Here is a 23,192-nt window from a genome sequence, read left to right on the forward strand (position 1 = left end):
AAAACGTGTTTCAAGTGGCCGACCTTAACTAGTTGGGATAAGGCTCAAATAATGATGATGATGTTATGACTCCTAAGTTATGTGTGAATTGAGGAAAACCACAACGTGTAGACAAAACATATGGTGTAGAGATTTCACCACTGAAGACATTCTCAAGTATAAAGTGACAGTCTACTTCACAATGTTTAGTTCTTTTATGATTGACTGGATTGTTTGCAATGTGAGACGTTGCCTGGTTATCACAAAACTGTTGCATAGGTAGATTCACTACAAACCCTATTTCATGCAACAATTTCTTAATCCACATTAACTCACAAGTAGCATAAGCCATTGCTTTATATTCTGCTTCGGCGCTTGATTAGGCTACAACACTTTGCTTCGTATTCTTTCACATGACTAGATTTCCGACCACAAACTTGCAGTACCCAGTAGTAGACAACCTATTTGTTAAAGAGCCTGCCTAGTTTGCATTAGAGTACCCTGTGATATGAAGATGATTGTTTCGTCTGTATAGAATTTCCTGCCATGACGCTCCCTTAAGGGACCACAGAATCTGAACAACTCCATCCATATGAGGTACCCTCAAAGAGCTCATAAACTGGTTCTCCTCACTCACATCATAAGATATTTGTAGCTGAGTGATAGTTAAATAGATAAGTTTCCCAACCAATCTTCTATACCTCCCTAGGTCTTCAACTACATCTCTTTGATTACTAACAAGTTTGTGATTCAGATCCATTGGTGGTGTATCAACTAACTCAGTACTGAGAAGACCTGTCTTTATGAGTAAATCTAAATTGTATTTCCATTGAAACAAATTAATTCCTTGGATCTAGTAACTTCTATACCAATAAAGTTTTAAAGATTGCCAAGATTATTTGTGGGAAAATGCTTTTAAAGAAACTTCTTAAGATCCTCAATACTCCTATGGTCACTTCTTATAACGGTGATACTATCAACACATATCACTAACACAATAAGACCTGGGTACCCGATGCAGGACAGAATGATCTAACCATTTATGATGCCATGAAATTAAAAGACAGATTAACTAGAGCAATAGAACAACACAATAAAGGTAATTTACCATAAATTCAGAAATTTCAGATTCATGACATGTCCAAATTCAAGCCTACGACAGTCCCATAATGCAAATCTCATAAAGTACTGATTAACCGGAACCTACGGGGATAGCACTCCCATCCTAGCATAGGGTTAAATCTAAATTCAATGGAAATCATGTCATGTAAGAGTTTTGGCGTGTTAGGGTTGTTTGAAGGCTAGGGAATGTGGGAAATGGGTTTGGGCCTTGGGGTATCTAGGCTTAGAGGAATTAAGGTTTGGAACATTAGGGTTGAGGTCTTGGGAGGTTTCAGGTTAGGATTTCAGTTTTTGCGTTTAAGGGATTTATGATTTGGACAAGGGATTTTCAGATTTTGGGGATTTGGGTCCAGAAATTTTGGAGATTTTGGAATTTGGGAATTTTATGATTAGGATTTGGTGAAATTAGTTTAGAGGTTTTGAAGAGGGAAGCAAAGGCAAGGGACAGGCATTCGTGGCGAAACAAGGGGGCATTGTACAAGGTCGTTCGTATGGACAGTCGTACGTACATGCATGATGCATCCGTACATCCATATGGACAACAAGGGATGGCCGGCTGTGGTCGGTTTGGGCTTAGGATGGGTCGATTTAGTTTTGGATGGTAACAAAGAAGAAAAGAAAGGAAGAGAAAGAATGAAGAAAAGAAGAAGATGAAAGCAAAGCAGTGCTGATTTTAATAGGTTGAAATATGGCAGACTTTGGGGGGGTTTTAATGGGCTAGAATGGGGTTGATTTTGGGGTTGTAATGGGCTAGAATGGTGCTGATTTGGGGGTTTTAATGGGTTGGAATGGGGCTGATTTTGGAGTTTTAATGGGTTGGAAAACATGCCTGATTTGGGGAGTTCTAATGGGTTGGAACGTGACTGATTTTTTTTTTTGTTTTTTTTTTTGGATTTTAATGGGTTGGAATGGGGCTGAGTTTGGGTTTTAATTGGCTGAATTATGAAGGTAGATGGCTGAAAATTTTTCGACAGTCTCCCCTTGTCAATTGTACTTTTAGGCTTTGTAAAAGAAAAGAAAAATAAAATAAAATAAAAATGAATAGGGGTAGGAGGGATGGATGCAATGAAGAAAAATAAAGAAAGAGAATTTTATGATTAAAAAACCCGGAAATAATAATATCGAGATTGTTGTTGATTTAAGACTTCAACCCAACCATTGGAACCTGTCTCTAATACCAAACCGGTGCAACTGGCTGATGGGAAGGGTCTGCCCAAACGTAAGCACATTCAATTCAAGAGATATGATTCAATTCAATGTGCATTTATACTACTATCCCAGGCCCTTACATAAGCTTTTTGAAGTCTACATATAAGAAAAATAAATAATGTCATTGACAACCAATGACTTATTACAAATATGGTAAAAAGCTAAAAGAGATAAAAATGCATTAAAAATGTTTGACTAATGGATCATTCATAACTAGCTGATTGATTTTGATAGCTAATTACCTAAATAACCTAACTACCTAAATAGGAGGCTTGGACGTCCTTATTGATGGGTCGGCTATTGGGCTTTGGCTTAATGGGTCTAGGCCTGGCCCATAGGTTGTGGGCCTTGATCAGCCTGCATCAGTCCCACAGATATTTATTTTGCTCACGCTACCTCAGTCGCATTAATATACAGAGGAAAGGATGTGTATCAAAATAAGGTGGCAAATTGTTGTAGCATTACTCTTGGGGTATAGCACATCAGTAATAGGCATCATACAAGAATGGTCTAGATCACCCATGAGAGTGACATGTACCCAGATTATGTGCTTGATATCTAGCTTAAAGAGACCTTGTAAATTCAAAATTCACATGCCTTTTCAAGTCACAAGCTATGAACGTGATGTTTGCATGCTAATACTCAAGCATTCCCAAATGCAATGCATCATACACCTTGCTAGTTTGTTAAAGAGCAATTGGAACATGCCTTGCTGAAAGTGAAAGGGGCCTTTTTAATTGACCATGACTTCAATGATCCCAGGGAGCCCCAGGAGTCATTGCCGTTATTATTCCCTATCATTTACAATGGTGGGAAACTACAAGCCTTTCAAATTTTGGATCTTTGAAAGTCCATATGGAAATGTGTGTTAAAGATTCCCAACCTCCATTCTTTGATGGTGGGGAGTTTGTACAGATCTTGGTGCACACTGGGCATGCGCAATCTTTCCCTTTCCCTTTTATTAGTTTATTTGACTTAGAGCAGTTTTATTTTTTTAATTTGTTATACTTTTGAATGCAAGATTCCTTTTTCCTTTTTCTTTTTTGGTCTAGAAGAATATGATCCTCTGTAGTAGTATTGGATTCTGACACTGGTATCCATGTCCATGCAAATTGGTTTTAACTCTTGTCAATCACCTTCATTAGGTACTGTCATTTTAGTTTGGGGGCAACATTATGTTTAGTTGGGGCCCACTTTTCTGCAATCATTTTCAGGCTGTCCATGCAGTGGAATGATGGACCAAATATATTTCAAATCAGATAATCTCGACTATCCTATCGTTGGCCTGCACATGAATCCCAGGGATAAGAGGACACCAATGGTCCATATGCAACAGTAGAAGTCAACCAATCAGATGGGTAGAACTGTCAGTGGAATGAATTGCTGCATTGCACATCCAAGGTGGTGCCTTCCAGATGAATATTTCTGGATCAGTTCAGAGATGGCCCCATGTCTACAGAATGTTGCTCAAACTAAAACATCGTGGCCGAAAATTCTAAATTCTTTCAATGAAGAAATGCACCTAATATTCTTCTCCAACTACACATCCCTCGAACGCTCCGAGCATTATCCCCTCATCTTCATTCATTCAATTCCTGATCGATCTCATCATTAAACTAATTTTTGAGGGTAAGAACTGTTAGTAGGATAGACAACAAACCTACCATATATTGTTGTACCATATATTGCTGTAATTAAGGGCTGTAATTAGGGGATATAGATGCTGCTGTTATGCTGTAATTAAGGGCTGTAATTAGGGGATATAGATGCTGCTGTTATGCTGTAATTAAGGGTTGTAATTAGGGATATAGATGCTGCTGTAATTAGGAGATATTATGCTGTAATTAGGGGATATAGATGTTGCTGTTATGCTGTAATTAAGGGCTGTAATTAGGGGATATAGATGCTGCTGTTATGCTGTAATTAAGGGCTGTAATTAGGGGATATAGATGCTGCTGTTATGCTGTAACTAAGGGCTGTAATTAGGGGATATAGAGGTTGCTGTTATGCTATAATTAAGGGAGATATTGTAAGTAGAGAAAATGATTTCTATATAAGAAAAGGACCACTCGATTGAGGGTCATTGAGCAAATCTGACTTGGTATCAAAGCCACTCTTTGCAACCTTGTCTTTGGTCCAATCTTCGTGGTTTTAGGCTCTGGTTTTCTAGTTTCTTGGTTGCGGGTTTTGGTTTGCAGTTTTTTTTTTGTGCATTTCAAGAGATTCTAGTTATGGCTTACAACTCCAACTCAGAAGTCTTTCAAACTCGGTTTACAGGGAAGAATTATGCTGCCTATGAGTTTCAGTTTCAACTTTTTATCATGGAAAATGAGTTGTGGGGTCATGTTGATGGGAGTGATCCTGTGCCTACCGATCCTATGACGTTGGTTCAATGGAAGGTGAAAGATGCTCGCGTGATGACTTGGATTCTTGGGTCTATTGATCCACTGCTTATACTCAATTTAAGGCCGCAAAAGACGGCTAAATTGATGTGGGAGTACTTGAAAAAGGTCTATCATCACGATCATTCCGCCCGGCGATTTCAGTTGGAAACTGATCTTGCTTCCTATTCCCAAGGTACACTCTCTGTTCAGGAATATTTCTATGGTTTTCAGAATCTTTGGGCTGAGTTTTCCGACATTGTGTATGCCGACGTGTCGACTGAGTCCCTCTCTGCTGTTCAAGCAGTTCATGAAGTTAGCAAAATAGACCAGTTTTTAATGAAACTAAGGCCAGAATTCGAGTCTATTCACTCCAACCTAATGCAGAGGGATCCTTCACCATCTCTTGACGTGTGTTTTGGAGCACTTCTTTGAGAGAAACAACGTCTTCTTACTCAATCTTTGCTTCCACAAGAGAATGCTGTCGCATACGCTGCTCAAGGCAAAGAGAGGGTTCGAGACATGCGTACAATTCAGTGCTACAGTTGCAAAGATTATGGGCATATTGCTGCCCATTGTGCTAAAAAGTTCTGCAACTACTGTAAACAGAAGGGGCACATCATCAAAGAATGCCCAACACGTCCTCAAAACCGACCCGTGAATGCTTATCATGCTACTGCTACTGGCCATACTTCAGATGGGGTAACCAGTACTCAAAATTTCACTCCAGTGTCATCTTCCACTACTGCTACACCTGCCCTTACACCAGAAATGGTGCAGCAAATGATTGTATCGGCATTTTCTACTTTAGGGCTGCAAGGTAAGGGTACTATACGTACTATACCCTCTCAATCTTGGCTTGTTGACTCCACTGCATCCAATCACATGACCAGTTCTCCTGATATGCTTAGCAATGTTCGTAAGTACACTGGTTCTTCTAATATTCAAGTTGCTAATGGCTATCGTTTATCGATTACTGGGGTTGGTGATATCGCACCATCACTTACTAATATTTTTGTATCACCTGGGCTTTCTACGAGTCTTATCTCGGTTGGACAATTAGTGGATGATAATTACAATGTTCAGTTTTCTCGTGATGGTTGTCATGTGCAGGATCCGGTGTCGGGGAGGACAATAGCGAAGGGGCCTAAAGTTGGGAGACTGTTTCCATTATACTTTTCTATTCCTAGTATCATTTCTTTGGCTTGTACTACTGTCTCCAATAATTGTGAAGTATGGCACAAACGTTTAGGCCATCCAAACAATGTTGTTTTATCTCATTTGCTGAATTCTGGTTCGTTGGGAAAAAAAGATTCTTCTTTGCCTCATGCTTTGTCTTTTGATTGTTCTACGTGTAAAATCGGAAAAAGTAAGATTCTTCCCTTCCCTTCTTCCGGGAGTAGGGCAAAGAATTGCTTTGACCTTGTTCATAGTGATGTATGGGGCATTACTCCTATTATTTCTCATGCTCATTATAAATATTTTGTGACATTCATGGATGACCATAGTCGGCATACTTGGGTATATTTTCTGCGCTATAAGTCTGAAGTCTTTGCTGTTTTCAAATTGTTTCTAGCATACGTTGAGAATCAATTTACCACTAGCATTAAGACTTTACGATCTGATTCTGGTGGAGAATATATGTCTCATGAATTTCTTGAGTTTCTTCGTCACAAAGGAATTGTTTCTCACCGCTCGTGTCCTTATACGCCTCAACAGAATGGCGTGGCTGAGCGCAAAACTCGACATTTGTTATATGTTGCTAGGACTTTGTTACTTGCATCTTCTGTTCCTCCTAAATTTTGGGTTGAAGCTTTAGCTACAGCAGTATACTTGATTAATAGGTTGTCTTCTAAAGTGCTAAATTTCGACTCTTCATTCTATTGTCTGCATAAACAATACCCTAGCTTTCTTGACTTATACACTTTTAGTTGTGTCTGTTTTGTGCATCTACCTCCACATCAACGTCACAAACTCTCTGCGCAATCTGTGAAATGTGTCTTTATGGGATATAATTTATCTCAAAAAGGATTTGTGTTATGATGCTTCTTCCAATAAATTTCATATATCTCGTAATGTCGTTTTCTTTGAACATCAATATTTCTTTCCTAGTTCTATTACATCATCTCCTGCAGTTTTTGTTCTTCCTCACTTTGATGATTTGATGTGCCCTCCTGAACGCTTCAAGCCTGGTTTTGTGTATGAACGACGTCGACCAACTCTACCCCTTCCGGAGTCTGATCTACCACCTGATCCCGTTTTGCACCCTCCTCGACGATCTGGCCGTACTTCTCATCAACCGGATAGGTATGGTTTCCCTCATACCTCCTTCACGGCTACCTTATCAACTGTGTCGATTCCTAATTCCTACTCACAAGCTGATAAACATGAGTGTTGGAGAAAGGCTATGCAGGAAGAACTTCAAGCTCTTCAAGAAAATCAGACTTAGGACATGGTCCCTTGTCCTTCTCATGTCAAGCTAATTGGGTGTAAGTGGGTTTTTTCTGTGAAACTTCGGCCTGATGGGTCTGTGGACCGTTATAAGGCTCGTTTGGTTGCCCTTGGTAACCGCCAGGAGTATGGGGTTGACTATGAGAAGACTTTTGCTCCTGTCGCTAAAATGACAACTGTGCGTACTATTATTGCCATCGCAGCCTCTCAGGGATGGTCCCTTTGCCAGATAGATGTGAAGAACGCATTTCTTCACGGTGATTTACAGGAAGATGTTTACATGACACCTCCTCCTGGCCTCTGCTTGTCATCAACGTCAAATGTGTGTAAGTTGAAGCGCTCTCTGTATGGTTTGAAACAGGCTCCCTAGGCTTGGTTTGATAAGTTCCGGGCTACCTTACTTCGATTTTCTTTCATCCAAAGCCAGTATGATTCTTCGTTGTTTCTTCGAACGACTTCTGTTGGTATCGTTATTCTTCTAGTTTATGTCGACGACATTGTCATCATTGGGACTGATTCTGCCCTCATTGATCAACTCAAGCAAAATCTTCATGATTCATTCCATATGAAGGATCTTGGTCCTCTCCAGTATTTTCTCGGTTTGGAGGTTCAATCCGATTCCTCTGAGGTTTTCCTGCATCAGCATAAATACACGGAGGACTTGATTTCCTTGTCTGGTTGATAGGACTCCTCTTCAATGGATACCCATTTGGAAGTGAATGTCAAGTATCGACGTGAGGAGGGGGATCTCCTTCCTGATCCCATGGTGTTTCGACAGTTAGTTGGTAGACTCAATTATCTCACTATTACACGGCCTGACATCTCCTTTGTTGTCCAGCAAGTCAGTCAATTTCTGCAATCTCTTCACCACCTTCATCTTGCCGCAGTCCGCCGAATTATTTGATATCTCCGAGGCTCCTCTCACCGTGGCTTGTTCTTCTCTACTGGTACTCCTCTTCGCCTTGTGGCTTTTAGTGATGCTGATTGGGCAGGATGTCCTGATACTCGCTTGTTTGTCACTGGGTGGTGTATGTTTCTTGGTTATTCACTTATCTCTTGGAAGAGTAAGAAACAGGATCGTGTTTCCAAATCTTCGACCGAGTCCGAGTACCTTGACATGTCGGCAGCCTGCTCGGAGATTATGTGGCTCCGTGGCTTACTTGCTTAAATAGGTTTTCCTCAGTCTACTCCCACTCCTCTTCATGCTGATAATACGAGTGCTATTTAAATCGCTACCAATCCCGTCTATCACGAGTGTACCAAACATATTGAGGTGGATTGCCATTCTATTCGGGAAGCTGTTGATACTCGGGTTATCTCTCTTCCACATTTCTCAAACGATCTTCAGATAGCGGACGTCTTCACCAAAGCTATGACACGACTACGTCATCAATTTCTTGTTGGCAAATTGATACTTCTTGATCGACCAGCGTCAATTTGAGGGGGGATGTTAGTAGGATAGATAACAAACCTACCATATATTGTTGTACTATATATTGCTGTAATTAAGGGCTGTAATTAGGGGATATAGATGCTGCTGTTATGCTGTAATTAAGGGCTGTAATTAGGGGATATAGAAGTTGCTGTTATGCTGTAATTAAGGGATATATTGTAAGTAGGGAAAATGATTTCTATATAAGAAAAGGACCACTCGATTGAGGGTCATTGAACAAATCTGACAAGAACTGCTATTGATTTGCTTCTTATTTTTCCTTTTAGCCCGGAAGGGAGTCTGAAGGAATTGAACACCTGAAAAGAATAGCAGATTTGAAAGAGCCCGAGAATCCCACGGACAAATTCTGCTACTTCCAGGGGCTGGTCATGTTAGGAAGGTATGATTATGAATGCTGGGAATTACTCACATCTGAGCTTTACTGATTGCATTTGTACATGGTCATTCTCAGTTGTTTGGCTAACATAGTCATAGGACTGAACACAAAACTGCTTTTTGCAGCACTTTATTCAATGAAGGTCGAAAGGCTGAAGCTGCAAAGTATCTGCGCAGAGCAGCAGCTTATGATCCTGCTGTTAATAAGTACGTAGAAGAATGTGAAAGGGATGAGGACGTTAGAAGCAGTTGAGGATTTTATTGAAGAACAATCCTTCTGAGTTCTGACTCTAGGAGGTGGTAAGGGGTATCTGGGCAAAGAAAGAATCCTTGTTTTTCCTTGCTGGATGGAATTCTAGAAAACATTCAAAAATCTACTACTCACTCATTCGTGGTAGCAGGAAGACCATGCAATCGCAGTGGAGTTTGGTACCACTGTATTATTTCTAGAAACCAAAGGTTCATTAATGTATTAAAGCCATTGATTGAGTGGAACTAAGGTTTCATATTTGTTACATGGAGTTTCAGGTGTGCTAAGCCCACAGGTGCGTACAAGGTAGCCCATCTACACACCAATATATGCCAACCTGGCATGCATGTGCATGATCTATGCTGTCCATTGGGTGTTTCTCATGTATATTGATATACCATCTCAAAATCAGGCCAGGCACTCATTAGGTTGGCCAATGGTCAAAATAAAAGGATGGTTAGATTGGTCAAAATAAATGGATGGCTAGATTGGCCAAAACAAATGGCCAGCTAGAGAAAATTTTGACAAGTTTATTAATGCCCTTGATTTGTTTCAAAAACTGACCTACCTGACGAGTTGAATGGTGTGATTTCAGGACATGAGCATTTATGTTGTGCCAGCCCACTGGATGGGTGGCTTAGATTATGCACACATGTTCCAGGTCTGCACATGTGAAGTGTAGATGTTCTCGTTTATAGTGCCTGTATGTGGGCTTAGTAAAGCTCATGTACCATATCAAATTAGTTTGAAACAAGATACTCATGTATATGTTCCTTTTCTTTATGGAGGATAACTGAATATTTAATAACTCAAGCAATTTGCTTTATTTCAGTGTTCAAAATAGACATGCTTCGTTGGTGATGTATAGGTTCTCATGCACTGTGCTTGATTAACATTTTTGGAACCTTTTTTTTTTTTTTTTTGGTTGATGCATAAACAGTTAGTTGTTAGCTTTGTTTGATTGCGATCGTTGATGATGTATGGCTAGATAAGTTTTTTACTGTAATATTTTGATGTTAAAAAGCTTACTCAGGCACCCTGGAAATGCAACACAACACAAGGCCGCATTGACTGCTCCAGCTAAGGAAGGGGGAGAGTTTCATGTTGACCATAATAGTTCCACTGGTCATTTATTAGGTCAGTCCGTTTGGTGGATTGATTAGTGCACTCTCAGGTTGCTTTTTTCCAACCAAACATCAGCCTTAGTCCTTTACACAGGATCTTGGAACCAGCGGCAAAGGCTTACATTCACACCAGTAATACGCCAGCACTGTTGATCACCATCTGCTATTTTATTTATTTATTTTGTTTTTTAATTTGTTGTTGTTAGCTTGTTAGTACTTCCCACTGTCAGTTCACACATCACTGTTAGCCACCCCCACTGTCAGACCACCATCTACTGCGTCTACCATGTGCGTGTGCTCATATGATGGCAGAGCTGGCATGATATTGCTAACATCACCAGTTGTCCGCATATAATTCACAATACCCACCTAATAGTGTAAAAATTTTGTTTTGGATCTTAGCTCAGTATATTATTTTTGATAGCCCCATCTGCACCTTTCCAAGAAAAGTATTCTTTTGGATTGGCCCATCTGCTAGAGCTGTACACGAGCTGAACTGAATCCAGCTCAGCTTGTTCAGCAACTCAGGCCAACTCTAGCCAAGTTCGAGTTCGAGCCTACAAGCTAGGTTCAAGTCTAGGTTTTACAGTTTTTAATATGTATAATATATATTATATATTATAATATATATAAATATTTACAGTATTAAGTGAACCGGAGCCGAGTTGAATCAATTCAAAATGAGTCGAGTTCGAGTTCAGCTTGGTCTAGGCCGGACTTCAAGTTAAAAAAATCAGCTCAACTCAGCTTGAACCCAGTTTCAAGCTGAGTCGAGTCAAGCTTTTCCGAATCAAGTCAAGCAAGTTAACCGAGCTAACTAGGTTCATGTACAGATCTACCATTGGTCATGGTTTAACCTAAGAATGGGGCATACCATATGACCAGCTGTTGTTGATTACTCAAGTCTAATGTCTCTTCTTCTTGCTCGCTTTTATGCAACACAAAATAGTTGACTGTTCCTACCAGATCATCAATCAAAATGAGTGATCAAGATTCTCAACATTGAATGTCTGGTCCATTTCAATCTGACACAGAAATTTTTAAGAAGAAATCATTGTCCACGTACTGGTATGGCCCAAATGCCCAAGATCATGTGGAGGCCAACCATGACCATGCCTTGGCCAAAGGAGAGGATGCTCCTCTTATTAGGTTTTCCTTGTTAATATAAAGGCCATTTTTCAATTTTCTAAACATACATCTCTCTTCATGGTGCTGTCTCCCAGCAATTTTGCTATCAGCTATTTTCATGATATTGTTGGGCAAAAGTTCAACAACTTGTTGCCTGCCTGACATCAACCCGTCTCTTTTATCTAGGTTTGAGACCAGCTGGTGCACAACAAAGCAAGAGTTTTATAAGATCAGGATGCTCATCTTATTAAGTTTTGTCCATACGCTTCAAAATAAATAGACCATTTGTCATTTTTCCATTATGTACATTTCTCATGAGCATTGCGGCACAGATGGGTCTCGAGTAGGCTACTTTCCTCATTGCTTGGGTAAAGTTAAAAACTTGCTGACTAACCTTTACATCCAACCCTCTTTTTCTGTTATTTATTTCAGATGAATTACATAGAAATAATGTCATTATGATACCGCAGGATGATCTGGTTGGACTGCCTATAAAATCGAGAACACGCATCCCACTCGCAAACTGAAAGCCCATCAAGCCCCTTTTGTAACAACAAATCCTTAGTTCTCCAAAATGCATAGGCCCCACCACAACAACCCAGTCCTCTAAACTCAGGCCCATCTACTCATTAGCTAGGCCATACCTGTATGCGGATTATGACCGTTAGTTTTATTGATTACATTGGTGGGGCCCAGCTCATAGACAAGACTGTGGCCTGCTTCTTATGAGGGGTAATCTTCAGGTTTGTGGGCTACCAAGAGATGGGCCAGAATGACAATTTAAGGTGCCGGTGTGCATAGGTGATGAAAGGGATATTTAAGAGGGCACATGACACACCATGGTACAATAACCCTTACTAATAGCAGGAGCAGTTGAATTGGAAAGGACTATTAAAGTTGACACTAAGCTTACAGATTTTTATACAAACGCATCTTCCACCTGTACATTTACATCCCTCTATTCTAGAGAGAGTTAGGACTGCCATCCACTTCTCAACTCCTTCCAAACACCCTGGACAACAACTCCCAACTAACTCACACGCTGGATAGACAAAAGGCTAGTGATGGATGGGCCTCAAGACTCTGATATTTACAAGACAAAAACACTCTCTGGAAGGAATTACTAATGGAGATTTCTAACACTGTGATCCTGAAAGAACATAGCCAACAAGAGCTCTAGTGGCAGGGGGGGGGGTGGTGTCTCAAAAGGTGAACAGCAGGAGGCTCCCGAATATGGGGACAGAGGCCAGGTCAAGCAAGGGCGGGGACGAAGCATTGAGACTTAGAGCTCCCACAAGCAAAACCTTCGATCCTGACTATGGGAGTCCCACCAAAAGAGGACCCACATGAGGGGACTCTTTCTACCCTTGACGTAGAAGGCTTTCCCCCATGGGAATTCCCCAAGGGAGATGCAAACACCTGGGCCTGCATTTGCCTGCCAAACTGCATGTCATGGACTAGTGGATTGTTTGTGCGCACCGGAGGGGAACCACAGTAGAAGCCTGCTTGGTTGCTTCTATCCAAATCATCTCTCGGATCATCCTAGAAAAAGAAAATTACAGGAGAAAAAATCAGATATTTCAGGTTCATATTCATTGGAAGCAACTGACAGCCAGAACGAGAATGACAGAGAAACTTACCTTGCTCAAGACTATATCCAAGATTTCCAACCCAGCATCTCCTTTTTGCATGGATAAGTTGCTGCAGTTAATGTGGGATGGTGCATTAGAAACTCATGTACTCTTGTGAATCGCTCAGACAGCAAAATAGAAACTACATGCTTTTTCCATCTTTTGAATAAAACCCACTTCTTAAGTTGTACCAGTTTGTTCTATATGTTCCACGGTTTAAATTGCATAAAACATGAAGGAAAGCGGCTGCTGTTTGGGTTTGCACAAGGTGGAAGAGTCTCTTTTAAAACATTAGTTAAGTACAAAAGGATGTGGAGGCAGGAGCCCAAAGTACAATCCATAGCAGGAACAGAACTTGTGTCAAAGTTCTGACACAATTAATACTTTGGATTGAATTGTATGATAATATACTCAAAATGATGATATGCCTTATACTCCAGTATCAAGTTTTTACAAGTGGAGCCATCATTCATCACCATTGGCTCTGTTGGGACAGGCAGTGGATGTGTTCCAGAAACTGTTCTTGCAATATCAAGAGAAGAAACATAAACATTCAACTAATGAATTTGATTAACAAAATATTAAAACAGGGAAGTAGAAACACCAAAAAAAAATGGAGAAAACAGGAGCCTACTAAGGCAGTGGTAAAATGGAACCATAAACAGACAAGACCTAGAGAGATCCAACAGGACCTGATGATTTCCAGTAGAGGCCCACACAACGGCAATCCCTAGATTCAAGGAAAGGAGTGACCCTGACTGGAACTTGCATCAACTAGGCCAAGTCGCAACCACAGATACACATTGCACCAGAAAAGACAAGCCTAAACAAGGTGGTGAATAACAGTACAATGAAATCTATCAATCTACAAAGAAGATAGCAGAGAAGAAACCTCCATAGTACTCTTTGGGTACTGCATTTGGCTCATTGCCTTTTTCAGACTAACTGATTGCCATTTTGGCAGTGGAGCAAAGTGATACCCTTTTTTGTTAAATGATTGACACACGGTCAGGAGTGGAAAAAGTAACTTGTGATTGTGGTACTTCTACTCTCAGTAAATCTCCATAAATTCACAAAATGCGGCCCTTTTGTATTGTATTCCAAAAGAAAGAGCTCTTTCGTATCCACACGAGTATCATTTAATGATACTTGGAAATTTCACTAGAGTAGAAACCCAGAAATAACAACCAAATGCATCCCTAATCATTGAGATAAAGAGGTCTTCAATTGAAGAAACAGCTCTCACCTTTTTGGTCTGTAGCAAAATCTATCAAGACCATCCAGGGTATAAGGAACCCTTGCAGGCCGACGAGGTGCAGGACAGATTACTTCCTTAGCACTAGGAACAATTTGATTGCCAATATGTCCAATTCCATTCATATCCAGTGCACACTCCAGATTATCTACAGAAATTTGTTCAATGGAAATGATTCTCCTCAAGCAATCCATCTTATATGATTCCTGAAAACAAAAGGTGGAACTCAATGAGTTAATGGGTAAGAATACTGATAGATGGTGGGTTGAGCCTCTAGCTCAATGCAGAAAGCTACTCTAAAGACTTGATACCAAGATCATAGGAAATTTAACCAAGTTATCGATAAAAGAAGAATGTGAGGGGGGGAAAGAATGATATTAATTTCTAGTTCTGAAAATTCATGATAGAGAAACAGGATAGCCAACAAGTTATCGATAAAAGAAGAATGTGTTGTAATACTCGCTGACAAGTATTACAACATCAATATTGTACTAGAAACAAGATAAAATCGAAAGTTCTCAAATTGCAAATGGAACCTAGTGCTAGTTTCAAAGCCAAAAGCACAAATTCGATAGAAACATTCACTGAAACTAGTTTGATGCAAAACCTAAGGCAAAGTAACACAACCTAATCTACTGTTCAGATGCGAGAACACCCTATAAATGAAGAAAAATAAAGTCTCAACTATATATAATATTTACATCCGTGGGTGGTTCTTTCAACGCAATTAATTTTTGAAGAGTCCTAAACTTTGGATTAAAAAAGGACATGGGAAGGGATCTGAAACAAAGGTAAATGGTATTCAGGTATTGGGAGGTGCTTGGCTGATTTGCAACACATGGTTTAGAATTTACCAGCATGGACGCACTACATCGGGGCATCATTGTCATTTTAAAATGTAGATGCAAGTGTCATACTCTATATCCACGTCTTGCAAAAGTATCCAATAAAGCGGCATTCTCTATCTCCACATCTTGCAACTGTAAAGTGTCACAACATATCTCCACATATTGCAAACGAATCCTATAAAGCATTATACTCTTATCTCCACATCTTGCAAACTGCTTACTCTCTTCATGTGGGTTGCACTGCATATGCCATGCGTACTAGTAATTGCATACAAGATCTTCACAAATGACACCAATTATAAAGTTAATAAACTAAAAATAATCTAAAGAGCCTGTATGTCATCCGCAGGCATTGATACAAAATGAAGCCAATAGCCGGCCTGCAAATATGATAGGCCTCATAGTGGACGGAACATGCACCTAAACTAAAATAAATTAGAAACGAAGAACGCAGCCACCCATCCAATCTCTGACCTTTTTCTTGTCTAACTAGGACCACTGAGGTATACTTTGGTTAAATGTCTACTTGCAGGCCACAAATCTTCCTACGCAGAAATTTTTTGGGGCAAGGCCCATGATATCAACAGTTAGGATCACTAAACATTGGGTCACACTTCTAAATACCCTCAACATGAGGACAGTATGGATACTAATGGCCATCCAATCTCTGACATTTTTCTGTTGAACAAGGACCATTGAGGCATATTTTGGTTAATTGTCTACTTTCAGGTCACAGATCAAAGGATCAAAATCCTCCCACACCGTAGATTTTTTTTGGGGCACGGCCCAATCAGATCATCGATCTGGATCACCAAACCAAAGGGTCACTTTGCCACCCCCAACATGACACACAATAACGTACTCATGGAGGAAAATATCAAACACAGCTACAAAGAGATCTAGATCTCAGGACAGTTATGCAAATTGGGTGGGGAAACCTAGATACAAAGACATGATGACTGCTATATACAAAATTTTCTTACAAATTCGACAAATGCTCCCATAAAAGCAAACATGAAAATCAACCAAAAAGAAAAATAGAACTCCCACTTAAGGTACAGATCTCGATAAATTAAAATAAAATCAAGATAAACAAAGAAACCCAAAAAAAAAAAAAATCGAAACCAAAACCAAGCATTCCAACGCAAAATACCAACTATAAACAGAATTAAATTATTAAAAAAAAAGAAAAAAAAAAGAAAAAAACCTCAATCGGACCAAAAACAAAAAGAAAAGGATAAAGTACATAAAGAATCTCAAGAGAGTTCTCAATCAGACGTAAGAAATTCGAAGATGAAACCTAAAACCACAACCAACGCTAAAAAATCCACAAACAATATAAGTCAACATCTTGATCTCTTGCCAGAAATTCAAACTAAAAAAAAAAACCCTAGAAAAACGTAAAACACGATATCAAAAAATTAAAAAAAATTTAAAAATTTAAAATAAAATTTAAAAAAAAAAAACCCTAAATCTCATAATAACAACAAACGCAAGCGACCTCGCTCTTTCACCAGAAATTCGAATCGAAAAACGCAAAAAAAGAGAAAAATCACGATAGAAAAAAAAAATCCATCGCCAGCAAAAATTTTCAAGATCTTGATATCTTACCAGAAATCCTTTTTTAAAAAATTAAAAATTAAAAAATTAAAAAAAAAAAACCAAAATATTAAAAAAACCGTAACAATGAAAACGTAGATCTTACAATAACAAAGCTTACAAGAGATAGATCGCTTACCGGAAATCGAAGGTCAGAAACCCTAGAAAACCTTCTGATCTTCTTCCACGGAGAGAAAGAGAGAGGGGGGGATGAAGAAGAAAAAGGAGGAATAGAAAAGCAGAAGAGCTGAAGGAAAAGATCGATCACTGCTCTCTGCCTCTCCCTCTCTCTCCTCTTCTTTTCTCCGCCTTTTTCTCTCTCAAAGCGCCAAACGCTCCCCTCGCGGCCTTTTAACGCGGTCTTCCCCGCTGCTTCCTGCGACTAACCCAAATACATCCAGTGTTATCACTTGTACCTTTTTTAATCACCCTCATCCCTACATATTCGTAGCCATATCAGATCAAGATCGTTCATATGACTGTAACTCCAAAACATAAACTATAAACTATCATATTGTAAATGCATTTTTCGTAAACAAATAAGAAAATTTTTAAACGATGGTCTATATTTCATATGAGTCTATGCTCGAATCAGAAAATAAAAGTTCAATGGCCAATCTTAAGTGGATCCCTATGAATGAACGGTTAAGATATTAAGATATATTCCATTTTCAGAGATTTTGAATGATGGAAATCGAAAGTAGTGTGCCAGCGTTTGTACTGGATCTTTTGAATTAAATAAGAAAAAATAATGTCATTTACACATAGGTTTGCTACAATACATCTGGATGTACGATTCTCAGATGCACCGCGAGTTTATTATCTGGATCTGGAGTAATATTTCAATCATCCAGACGGTTGATATGATGATCCCTGTCTTACATTAGGTAAATACAAAAAATAAAAAATTATTTTGAATTATTTTAATCCTTCAATTATTGAATATTCAAGTATCCAAATCACACCAGAAGAAAAGATAAATTTGAGTTATTATTTTTAATTTGAGACAATAAATGTGAGGCGCATCATATAAACGGTTGGGATCATTTAAAAATGACCCTAGATCCAAAGGCTAAAGTGCCGTCGTATCGTGTAAGTTTACGTCGGGAAGTATTGTAATAAACCTCATTTACTTAAACGTGGATAACTCCGCCTTAATCGTGATTAATTAGCCTTAATTACAAGATTAATGAAGCCTGTTTTTCTTCTTTCTTTCACCCGCTTTTTGTGGTGGATGTGGAATTAATGACCGGATTCCGACTCCAGACCGTCTGTCATTTAACATTGGTGACAGCTGTAGCCTGTAAGATCTCGTTTTCCCTTTTACTTTTCAAAGAAGAGGAGTTATTTCTATACTGAGGGAGTATGATGGTTCGTAATCATGCACTTAGATCTTGTATAACTGGCCCATATATCTTTGAATCCAGACCGTTAGAATAGTTGGAACTGAGTAATTATTTGAGATAAGGCTAATTTTTTGAATCCAGGCCGTTAGAATAGTTTTCTGTCCATAGTAAGACTTTGATCATTTTTGAAGGGTGTAAATTTATTTATGGCCCACCTATAATGGACGGCATGATTTGACGGTTTAGATTGAGGTAAGTGTATGATAGATTGAGAATGGATAGCTGCATCTGTATCGTTCGTTGTGGGTCCCCAGAGTTGCAGAGTTTTCCTTTTTTAAACACTCTGAGCGCGCGAGTGCACTTTACAAGTATTCGTGCTCGCACGTGTTGAATTTGCAGGTGCGTGAGATCCAAGCAGCTCATTAGACGGACAACGTGTAGATTCCCTGACAAGAGCTTTTAAGGGATGCAGCGAGTAAAGTGGGCCTCTATTGCACAAATTAGAAGAATTTGACCAATGGTTATGTTCCACGTGTATCCATGATCCAAGAGATTACAGCACTCATCTCATTTTGATCCACTGCATCTACACCGTGCACCCCAAGTGATGAACGGCTTGGATTTATCATGCGTAGACCAAATTGGGACTTGCGAGTGGTGAATTTCTTACATGTCTGTCATCCAAAAAGGCACGTCTTCACGCTCACAATAATTTCAACGCGAGGTCATTGTGGTGAAAAAATATTGTGGTGTGAGTGTGTGGGTGTGCATCTAATCACCAGCTCTCATCAAAGCCCTGTGGGCCCACCATGATGTATATGTTTCATCAGTGCAACTATGGGCCTACCATGATGTATATGTTTTAGCTATCCGTATTTGTGGAGATTAAATGTCAACTGTTGAAAACTTCTGGGTCATACTAATTTTTATGTTTTTCCTTCCCCTAATTTTAGCTGAGTTTATGGGCAAGTTGGATGGCAAATAAACATCCACGTGTCTCTTTTAGGAGCGTGGATATAGAACTCTTTGGATTCAAAACTTTTGAAACCCCCTGAATCTGAAATCCCTTGCACGGTTTGGTACCCTGGATTCGTAATCCCTTTTGAGTCAAAAGTAGCTATGGATAATATATTTATAGAGGTTTGAATTTAATTACTAAATTAATTTTAATATATATAAAATGTTTGACACAATGGTTATAATAAGCTTGTTGAAATATATACTTTACTCAAAAATAATGAAAATTCAAGTCTTATATGGGTCACAAGCACAACATCACACGACTAATCAATCATTTTTAACCATTGATTTACATGGATAATGTTTGGACGGTGTAGATTATCGTATTTAAGTAATTATAGTGATGCAATTGATAATATAATTGTTTTATGATATCATCATGGGTCATGTGCCTAATAGATTAATAATCTAGTAACACACATGTTACACATGCAACTCTTAGAAAGATTTTAGATATGATCCAAGCTTTTACCTTTGATATCAAACCTCATCTTTGAGGTGATTTGAAACCCCTGATTACTTTTTGGTGCCCAACATACCATGGTATTTCAAATCCCCTCAAACCCTCCAAAATCTATGGTGTCAAACTATCCCTAAGAGCTTGTTTGGGAACTAGATTCAAAGACCCCTAGATTTGAAACCCCTTATATTTGAAATCCTCATATTGTGTTTATCATCTAAATTCAGAATCCTCTATAATCCAAATGTAGCTATGCATATTATATTTGTATGAGTTTGAATTTAATTACTAAATCAACCTTAATATCTTTATTTAGTATAAATATGTAATGTTGTAAGAACTCTATGTGGTGAGCTTTATTGATCAACGGTTTGGATTGTCCTATCAATTAGACTATGTGATTGAGTAAACTGATGGGCCCCACTTCAGGTGATACGATGCGCAGCCTATCTGCACAGCTTTGCATATTAGGGCTGGAATGTTATAACTGTCTTACGCAGACTGTAATTTGAGTTGAACTAGGATGCAACAATGTAGAGCGTGGGAGAAAGAGAGAGTTGTGATGGGCTTCAAACTCTCGTCTCCACACTCTATATAAGAGAGAGCTGGGTCCCCGATCCAACACAAGTAACAGAACTCGTAGTCTCATCTGGTATTCTGTATCAGGGTGTGAAGGAGGGGAAGACTCCGACTTTATCGTTTCTGGTATTCTTATCCAATGGCGTCTCACTTAGGTAAGTCATCTATACCCTTGATCTCCATATCCTATGCACAGGTAGATCTTTAGGATTTCCACATATAGAAAATCTTACAAATGTTTGACACAATAGTTGTAATAAACTCGTAGAAATATATACTTTGCCTGAAAATGATGAAATTTCGACTCTCAAATGGGCCACAAGCACAAGACCACATCCAAGTGACTAACCAACAATTTTTAACTATTCATTTACATGGATAATGTTTGAACGACGCAAATCATTGTATAGAAAGTAATTATAGTGATGCAATTGATAATCTAATTATTTGGGATATCATCAAGGGGCCATGTGCCCAATAAATTAATAACCTATTAACACATGTTACACATACAACCCTTCAAAGAATTTTAAATGCAATCCAAGCTTTTATCTTAAATTTCAAGCTCCATCCTTGAGGGGATTAAAAACCTCCGTTTGCTTTATGAAGCCAGACACTAAGGGATTAAGCTTCGTATCTACCTATTTTTTTGGGTCAAATCATAAGATGAGCTCAATGGTGTGGATAAAACACATACAACAGACTAGGCTCAAAGAGCTTTTCCAGCAGCGAGCTGGTACTAAAGGGTCATTATCGAATCCGAGTCTAGTTTCCTAATTCAGATTATTGCTATGTTGCATTGAACCTTGGATGCGTCGTGCATAAAAATTCTTTCGGCCTGAAAGAAGAAAGTTGATTAAATATAAACGGTTGTTGTCTTTCTCATCTTAACTGTCTCTTTGAAGCCAGACACTAAGGGATTAAGCTTCGTATCTACCTATTTTTTTGGGTCAAATCATAAGATGAGCTCAATGGTGTGAATAAAACACATACAACAGACTAGGCTCAAAGAGCTTTTCCAGCAGCGAGCTGGTACTAAAGGGTCATTATCGAATCCGAGTCTAGTTTCCTAATTCAGATTATTGCTATGTTGCATTGAACCTTGGATGCGTCGTGCATAAAAATTCTTTCGGCCTGAAAGAAGAAAGTTGATTAAATATAAACGGTTGTTGTCTTTCTCATCTTAACTGTCTCTTTACAGGTTACAATTCCAAAGGTAAGATTTGTTTTATTAAAGTATTTTAAATTTTCATTATCCATCTAGAGTGGGTTCTAACAATCTAATGGTTTGAATAACTTAATCACATGCCCTACATTTTCAAAATGGAAACTCGAGTATACTTTTCAAATCATCCCTACACTCACACGGATCTTAAATGTTCTGACCCACTGGATGAACTCATTTCAGTGGATGGTCCGTACACTATCTGTGGTAGAAGACGTTTAAGTGAACTTGAGGAAGTGCACCTTTTAACATGCTCAACTCTCACATATGGTTGGTTTATGTACTTGAGAAAGATCTAATTCATTCATCATATGGGGCCTAGTTTTTAAAATATGAATCTAGAAAAAAAATATTAATATTTTTATTATTTTAAAAGTTGGAAAAAATAGACGATTAATTGTGAAAAAAAAAAAAGAGATGAAAATACTCAAGGTACATAAATGGACCATTTTTTTTTCATAAAAATGGTGGGCCCCAATAGATAGAAGTTACAGATCTATTATTCATTTTCTATTATTCACCAATCCGGCAATGTCCTATATCCATATCACGCCCGCGAATACGCGTTAGGATCCGTTTTGTCTTTACTTCTACAATTCTTAGGTAGTTGACTCGTTAAGTCCTCAATCATCATGCTGACTTACAGGGTAAAAAAAAAATTATAAGATACTCAACCTAAGGACTTGCACTCTATACACGGGCTCTCATTTATCTCAAACGTATTCATAATTTCTTGATCTGGACCATTTGTCTGTTTCATCTCTCCGTTTTTAGATCACTTGCCAAAAATCAGAAGATTCTAGCAAAAAATAATCGAACTTTTTTGTATTTTGATGCAGACCATTGCTCGTCCAATTTGTTACTTTGAGGCTCGATACTAAAGGTGAGAACATGAACATGTAAAAGTGGGCCCATGGTCATTGGTCTTTTGAGTCCAATCATAGATGAAAGGTGCCGAAAGTTTTATCTATAAGATGATACTAACCATTGAATTAAGAAGCCTAAAATAAACGGCCAAAATGAGTTCGGGTCCACCGTTGAAACTCGGGTCGGCCAAACCGAAACAGTGGGGATGGCACGTCCACCGTTTAAACTCAACTGGGGACCAGCCAAGTTTAGCATCTGGCTGATATTTATACTTTACCTTCATCCTGGTGGGACTTACGTTATGAACGGTTTAGATGGAATATAACCATCATGTTAAGCCTTAGGAAGGTTCTATAATTGTAACACCCCGAATTTTCGCTATTTTGAATTACCAAAAAAAAAAAATTCTTAAAAAATTCTTTTTTTTTTTTATAACTAGTCACGTCATCACTTACTGACCCTTGACACTCGAGATGGGCTTATACACGGCTGGTACCGATAAGAACCGTACAAATAGGATTGATCGACCGTAAAAGACCAGTGAATTCAACCGATCACTTAAACATCGAGTTCAGCCCCTTGATCTGTTCACATAGGGCCCAAGTCTAACCAACCTGCCACCCACTAATCAAACTACCGTAACTTAATTAGAGATCTTGCCAAACCCAAGCCAACTATAGGTCGAACCTTAATTAATAAACCAAATCAACCTAGTTACTCTTTTAACTTAAAACCGACGGTTTAGAGTAATCATGACCGAATCACAATTTTCAATAATTTCGAATAAGCCTACTATGAACTTAGTTAATCCATACCTCAACCACTGCGCCCAAGAAATTTTCCTACCCAATTTATTCCAGAAGTACCCTAATTACCCGAATAAGCTCTAG

At 38.8% G+C, this 23,192-nt stretch overlaps 2 protein-coding genes across 3 annotated transcripts in view; one reads left to right on the plus strand and one right to left on the minus strand.

Annotated features, from left to right (window-relative positions):
- LOC131246552 (ALBINO3-like protein 2, chloroplastic) overlaps nt 1–10,046 on the plus strand; it is a 72,098-nt gene extending 62,052 nt beyond the window's left edge. For both annotated transcript variants that reach the window (XM_058246811.1, XM_058246810.1), the window contains 2 exons: nt 8,862–8,974; nt 9,097–10,046. In XM_058246811.1, coding sequence (XP_058102794.1) covers nt 8,862–8,974; nt 9,097–9,223 — 240 coding nt within the window. In that variant the 3' untranslated portion in view covers nt 9,224–10,046. The remainder of the gene's footprint in view (nt 1–8,861; nt 8,975–9,096) is intronic.
- Nucleotides 10,047–12,345: 2,299 nt separating this feature from the next.
- Nucleotides 12,346–17,180, minus strand: LOC131246555 (uncharacterized). Its single transcript, XM_058246813.1, has 4 exons — nt 16,945–17,180; nt 14,350–14,564; nt 13,113–13,173; nt 12,346–13,014 (listed from the first exon to the last, which is right to left on the minus strand). The coding sequence occupies exons 2-4, from the start codon at nt 14,550–14,552 to the stop codon at nt 12,724–12,726; spliced, it is 555 nt and encodes a 184-aa protein (XP_058102796.1). The 5' UTR covers nt 14,553–14,564; nt 16,945–17,180; the 3' UTR covers nt 12,346–12,723.
- Between the last annotated feature and the right edge of the window lie 6,012 nt (nt 17,181–23,192).

This window comes from Magnolia sinica, chromosome 5 (assembly GCF_029962835.1).
Source record: "Magnolia sinica isolate HGM2019 chromosome 5, MsV1, whole genome shotgun sequence".
Taxonomy (NCBI): domain Eukaryota; kingdom Viridiplantae; phylum Streptophyta; class Magnoliopsida; order Magnoliales; family Magnoliaceae; genus Magnolia; species Magnolia sinica.

Excerpts from the sequence above, each read along its gene's own strand:
- LOC131246555 (XM_058246813.1), bottom strand. The coding sequence starts at position 14,552 with ATGGATTGCTTGAGGAGAATCATTTCCATTGAACAAATTTCTGTAGAT. Across the intron at positions 13,174-14,349 it reads TTTTGCTACAGACCAAAAAG|CAACTTATCCATGCAAAAAG; the intron begins GTGAGAGCTGTT and ends CATTAACTGCAG. Across the intron at positions 13,015-13,112 it reads TGGATATAGTCTTGAGCAAG|GATGATCCGAGAGATGATTT; the intron begins GTAAGTTTCTCT and ends TTCTTTTTCTAG.